Below are 6,214 nucleotides of genomic sequence, written 5' to 3' on the forward strand. Positions count from 1 at the left end.
GTGATTTGATATCTGAGATCCAATCCACTACACATTACATGGAACTGTTATTTTATTTTTTATGTTGCTTATTTGTTAATAAATAATATACAGTACCTTTACATCTCTGTTAATTTTTGATCTTTTTTAACAAACGGTTTTCTGGCCGATCACAGATTCCTGATTTTTAAAAAGGCTGACATGACGATTCTGATTTTAATCGACAGATTTCTTTATATTACTGACCGGGTCAGTTCTTATACATCAAAAGACAAAAGATATTTGAATCTTTTCTTACTGAAAAACATTAATTGCTGCCTGTGAAACAATAAAAAATAGTAAAATAACTGCTCTCAAATATAAATAGGAGTTTAAGGTATTGACAGTAGGTGGTTTGGATGGATTCTGATCTATTAATCAGTTATTTTTCAGTTAAGAAATCGAGGCTGATCGATCGGCCGGCAAATAAATCGGTGAACCCGTCATTTATTTTAAGAGCTTTATTTTGATATACCTTGAAATAAATAAAGTTTGAATTAACAAATTGTTTAATCACTAATAAGAATAATAAAATATAATTTTTAAAAAACTATATAAGCTACAATTGTGCCGTTAAATATATATTTTGTTTGATTTAATGGATACATACATTTATGTCATTGAATATATATATTTATTTTTATTTTCAAAATGTATATTTTCACTTAAATATATCTTTATAAAGCCCAGGTGTTTTATGAAGGCTTTAGATGTCCAATTGTGAACATTGGTTAACAAACAGCATCATAAAATCAACAAAGAGGTCAGGGGAAAAAAGATGTGGGAAAGATTTAGGCAGAACTTGCAATAGAAAAATTAAAAAAAATGAAATCTTTCACTATCTCACGATACATGTGAAACCACAACAACAGGAAAACAACCAAGCAGTGTGAAGACTTTTCAATAGATAGTGAAACTGAAGCAATGTAAACAGAAGAGTCCAACAGACGGATATAAAACTCTGTCTTTGAGGGGCAATTACCTTATACTTATAAACGATTCATATTTAGGCAACAGGAAAATAAGTTTGAGCTTTTTTTTAGGCAAACTGAAAAATGTATTCAAAGGTTTATAAAAAGGCCGTTGAATCTGTGAAAGGAAATAGTATTGTTAATTATGATTCTATTGTTGAAGCATGTCTCAAACTGATCATGGGAAAAAGTTCCATGAAATAAATTCTATTCAATTCAAAGAAAACTCAAGTCCAACTTTTCTAATTTGGTGTACAGCCAAAATATAATTTTAACACCCTTTGAAAAAAGTAACTAGAAAAGTTAACAAAGCATGTTTGTTAATACATTAAATCAAACTAAAGGGAAAAATTAGTCCATGTGAAAAAAAGGTGTACGAAAGAAAAGACCGTAAAACTAGAAAAGCACTCAGAAAGCACAGGCCTCCACCAAGAAGAAGATATTGCCCCAAATTTCGACTTACACCTAACCTAGTAAACTAGCCCCACACGCTAGTGGCCAAAATCATTTTTGCCTGCCAATGGTCTAGCCTCGATCAATGCCCGAGGCCTTAGAACGGGCGGGCCAATCACAACGCAGAGATGTGTTTTTAATTTCTGGATGCAAAGCAGGCGGGGTTTTAAGGGTGTGACGACAAAGATGCGTGGCACTGGAGAAATCACAACAAGGAAGATGGCAACAACTATCGAACAGTTCTCATTTGACTCAGCTTTGGAATCAGTTTTGGAAGGATTAGACTTGGGGTTTTCGTTGAAACGTGAGCAGGAAGAGGCTCTACGCTCATTCGTATTTACACTCCCCCACCAGCTTTCTGTCGCGCTTCCTACGTCACAGTCAGTTGCGCTCATTGGTCAGAGCGTTGGCCAATAGGCACAGACATGGGTTGAAATACAACAGGTTGTTCTCATCAACAATCTTCTGATGTCTCATTCATCGATGCCAGACTAAATTACACATTTAATCTCACATTTAGTCTGGTTTATCAGGCTACACTTATACCTATAGCTAAAATTCTCGCAAGATCTGTATCATTACCAAATTGAAATGAATGGTTCCTTGGCATGATGTGAACCTTTGGTAACAATTTCCTTAAAATCTGTTTTCAATGGATCCACTAACAAACCAACAAAATTCCTTTTTCTTGTTTTTTTGTCTTCAGTAAAATACCTGAAGACTTCTAAGGTTTGATGCTGAGGCTGTCAATAGTCACTGCTGCCACCTTCTGGTTTAACGAGGAACTGCTTGTTCCACTAAATATCCCTAACTCATATTAGAGAATCTTAAAAAAAAAAAAGAAAAAAAAAATCCTGTATCCAGATTAAGATCTGGATAATCCCAAAAATATAATGGATTGTTCCTTTGCATGAGGGACACCTCTGATAAAGATTTCATTTAAATCCACCTATTACTTTTCAAGTTATCCTCTACACAGACAGACAGACAGACAAACTCTCCTAAGAGAGGATGTAATAGAACCTTTTTAAAACTCCAGACAGCTTTCCAGTAGGTGTGTCACAGCAGCAATGACTTATTCACCTCCAACATGTGATGTTTGAACAACAAACATTGCATTCAGCTCTGACTGCTAGTGACTTACCGCCGCATGCCGCCTGCCCTCGTTCCTGTCGGCTCCCAGCCACTCCAGAGCCCTCTTCACCTCAAACTCTACATACTCCGCAGTGAAAGTGTCTCCAGCCATAGAGAGGTGGCCCATGGCTTTAGAGGCCATCTCCATAACTACTGGGTCACTGGAGGGGAGCAGATTGCGGAGGTAGTTGGCAAACCGGCTGATCCTGGTGGCATTGCCGCCCTCCACTCCGATTAGGCTCACTAGAAGGAAAAACTAGTCAGTTGCACACATATTTCACACCAAATACATCTTACAATCCCCAGGAAGGAGAAACGTGTGTCCATAGCTCACCGATAGCAAGAATGCCGCCTTTCTTCTCGTTCACATCAGAGCTGGATACCAGCTCAAATATATGGTGGTTTAACTCATCGTAGAAAGTAGTGGCTTCATCTTGGCTCAACTGTGGCAGAAAAAGGTGAAAATAGGGACAGAATAACTGCTACAGCACAGTGATGGAAAAACTGTTAAATCAAATATGAAGTAGAAACACCTTTTTCTATAGATTAATTTAAAAAAAACAACAACAACAAAAAAGACGACTGAAACCTTCTAGGTAGCCTCATCAGACAAGTATTTAACATAAAATTATCATTAATCGCATTAATAAATATATTTTTAGGATGAGTATTAATAAACATCAATCATTTGTTAATAAATAAAATAAATAAGATCATATTTAAAAGTTTTGAAAAAAATATTTTATTAAGTAGCATTTTATTCACAGTTCATGTTAAAATATTATTTCCTGGGCCAACAAATAAAACCTGTCAAACAATCACTTGCAATTCCAAAAAAAAAGAAAATTAAAAACAATCCAATGGACTTTCGTCTCCAAGTTTGAAGATGTTTCGCTTCCCATCCAGAAGCGTTGAGTTTGAAGTTTTATACAGTAACCCAACAAAGCTTTGTTTTTGTTTTGAAAACATGTAATAATAATCATTTGCAATATTAAAGTTGCAAAAACCTTAAATTTAATGAGGCTTTCTGCATCCCAAGCCTGAAATATTGTTCAGGTATTGAAATATTGTTAAGTTCCAGTTACAGTTCTTCACAAAGGCAAGCTGTAATCCATCAATTTTCTGACACGCTTAATCCCGAGTCGGGTCGCGAGGGGTGCTGGTGCGTATCTCCAGCTGTTTATGGTCGAGAGGCAGAGTACACACCCTGGACATGTCGCCCGTCCATCGCAGGGCAACACAGAGACAAACAGGACAAACACACACACTCACTCCTAAGGAGAATGTAGAGAAGCCAATTAACCTAACTGTCCTGTTTTTAGACTGTGGGAGGAAGCTGGAGTATCCGGAGAGAACCCATGCATGCTCAAGGAGAACATGCAAACTCCATGCAGAAAGACCCTGGGCCGGGAATCAAACCCAGAACATTCTTGCTGCAAGGCACCACTGAGCAGCTCTGCAAGCTGTAATATTTACATGAACACATCATTGCTCCAACATGAACAGATCATTGCTCCAAATATGTACCATTAATAATCCTAAAATGTTATGCTAAATGCAAACAACACAGTTTGTTTGTGTCTGAGGTGTCTTTATTTGATTTGTTTAACGTGGTTTTGTGCTGTGATACCTCTCTGAGCTCTGTGGTCACATAGTGCTGCAGATCCTTAGCAGATTTTGCTCTGGTGTCTTCATTTCTGCTCTTCAGCCCGCTGACAAACTGCTGCAGCACAGTGGCTGTCCCTGACATGATCACCATGGTCTTATCTAGAGGAGAAGAAAAACATGTGGGCAGAAAAAAACTTAATGAGGAAAACTGTTTATGCATAAACAGGTTTATCAAATGAAGCAGAAGCTGAATGATCAGATATCTGAACATTGTTTACAACTAGCTAGCAGGCTAACGTGTCAGGTTAGCGACTAAATTACCTGCTAACCTGGATGGACAGTAAGAAACATTACAGAAAAGACTTCGCAGGCTTTGATTCATCACTTTCAATGATACTAACAACCACCGTATCTGAGGCAAGACAGAGTCATGCTTGTTTTGTTTAGCTAACTGTAGCACCGGTGCTAACGTTAAGCTAGCTCCCGAGGCTTCTTGCAGCGCGTAGAGTTGCAGCTCTCTGGGTTACTTACGTGTTTGTATTAATATGCCGACCGCTTAAATGCTATTGGGATTATCCAGGATATTTCTCATTGTACAACTACCAGATTAGGACAGCTCAAGGGTGGCTAACAGAGGCAGGTCGGTGTTGGAGCGACTCCGATGGAGGGCAAGGGGAAGAAAGTCTTCACAAGGGTTCAGCTGCGCAGGCTGCGCAAAGCTGCGCGCAACGCAGAGCTTCACGAAGAAAACCGTTTTTTTTTCTCTCTCTCCTTTACCCATTAAACCCTACGGAAGAGGATTAGGGCCCCTGAAAAAATAAAAAATAAAAGTTAACTTATTTTTTAATTGAAATATAGGAAAGAGTTAGAATTCTGACTTTTTTTTCTCAGAATTCTGACTTTTTTCCCAGAATTCTGCATTTAATCTCAGAATTATTACTTTAATCTCAGAATTTTGACTTTTTTTCTCAAAATTCTGACTTTTTTTCTCAGAATTCTGCATTTAATCTCAGAACTCTGACTTTTTTTTTCAGATTTCTGACTTTAATCTCAGAATTCTGACTTTAATTTTTCTATTAAAGTCAGAAATCTGAGAAAAAAAAGTCAGGATTCTAGCTTTTTTCCCATATTAAACTGAAATAAAATGTAAAAATCCATTAACTTTTTTTCTTTTTTTCAGTGGCCCTAATCATCTTCTGTAAACCCCCCTTCTTCTTCTTGAATTTTTTTTAAGGATTGTGGACCGAATGCCAAAAACAAAACAAAACAAAACAAATATACATGTTTTTATAATGTATAACAGGATATAAAATATACCCTGTTATACAATTTAATCTGTTTCAAAAACTGAAATATAACCTGATATCCTCTGCTTCGCAGTAAATGAACAATGTTAACTTTCATTTTCATTTTACTAAGTTTCCTAATTAACTTGTTTCTCTGAATCAAGTATTTCCTACAACTCAAAATAACATGTTCCACCATCTCATCTTCCCCACAGTCACATTTCCCTGTCTGATGTTTCTCTATTAAAGATAATGACCTATTCAATCCTGTCTGTCCTTTTCTAAGTAGTTGAACAATTATCTCTTCTCTCCTGTTCCTTTCTGTTCTTCTCATTTGTCCAATTCTCTTTTGGATTTTATAGAACCACCTTCCTTTCTTTTCTTCTTCCCATAACTTTTGCCTCCTCTCTTTTGTTTTTTGTTTAATTATACCCTTTATTTCTGTTACACTCAAACTAACATTAATATCTATCCCTACCTTATTTGTACTCTCCTTCACCATCCTGTCTGCAATTTCATTTCCCTTAAGCTCGTTATGTACCAGAACCCAAACAAAATTTACTACTAGCTCCATCATCATTAAACCCCCTTTAAATTAGTACAATATATAAATAATCATAAATAAATAATATATATAAAACCTATTATCTGCATAATTCCAATATTGCTCAAACGTAGTACAGAAAAATTACCAACACAGAGCATTTATGTCTGTTTATGTGTTACTTCCAAATTCAGATAAAA

At 36.4% G+C, this 6,214-nt stretch overlaps 1 protein-coding gene across 1 annotated transcript in view; it reads right to left on the bottom strand.

The window, feature by feature from the left end:
- Positions 1-4,878, bottom strand: part of mtor (mechanistic target of rapamycin (serine/threonine kinase)) — a 122,879-nt gene extending 118,001 nt beyond the window's left edge. Inside the window, exons 1-4 of the mRNA XM_015377824.1 lie at positions 4,716-4,878; positions 4,207-4,343; positions 2,911-3,019; positions 2,587-2,819 (exon numbers count right to left, since the gene is read on the bottom strand). Of these exons, the coding sequence (XP_015233310.1) occupies positions 2,587-2,819; positions 2,911-3,019; positions 4,207-4,335 (471 nt within the window). The 5' untranslated portion in view covers positions 4,336-4,343; positions 4,716-4,878. The remainder of the gene's footprint in view (positions 1-2,586; positions 2,820-2,910; positions 3,020-4,206; positions 4,344-4,715) is intronic.
- Positions 4,879-6,214: the final 1,336 nt, after the last annotated feature.

Source organism: Cyprinodon variegatus, unplaced genomic scaffold (genome assembly GCF_000732505.1).
Source record: "Cyprinodon variegatus isolate N-32 unplaced genomic scaffold, C_variegatus-1.0 Scaffold159, whole genome shotgun sequence".
Lineage (NCBI taxonomy): Eukaryota > Metazoa > Chordata > Actinopteri > Cyprinodontiformes > Cyprinodontidae > Cyprinodon > Cyprinodon variegatus.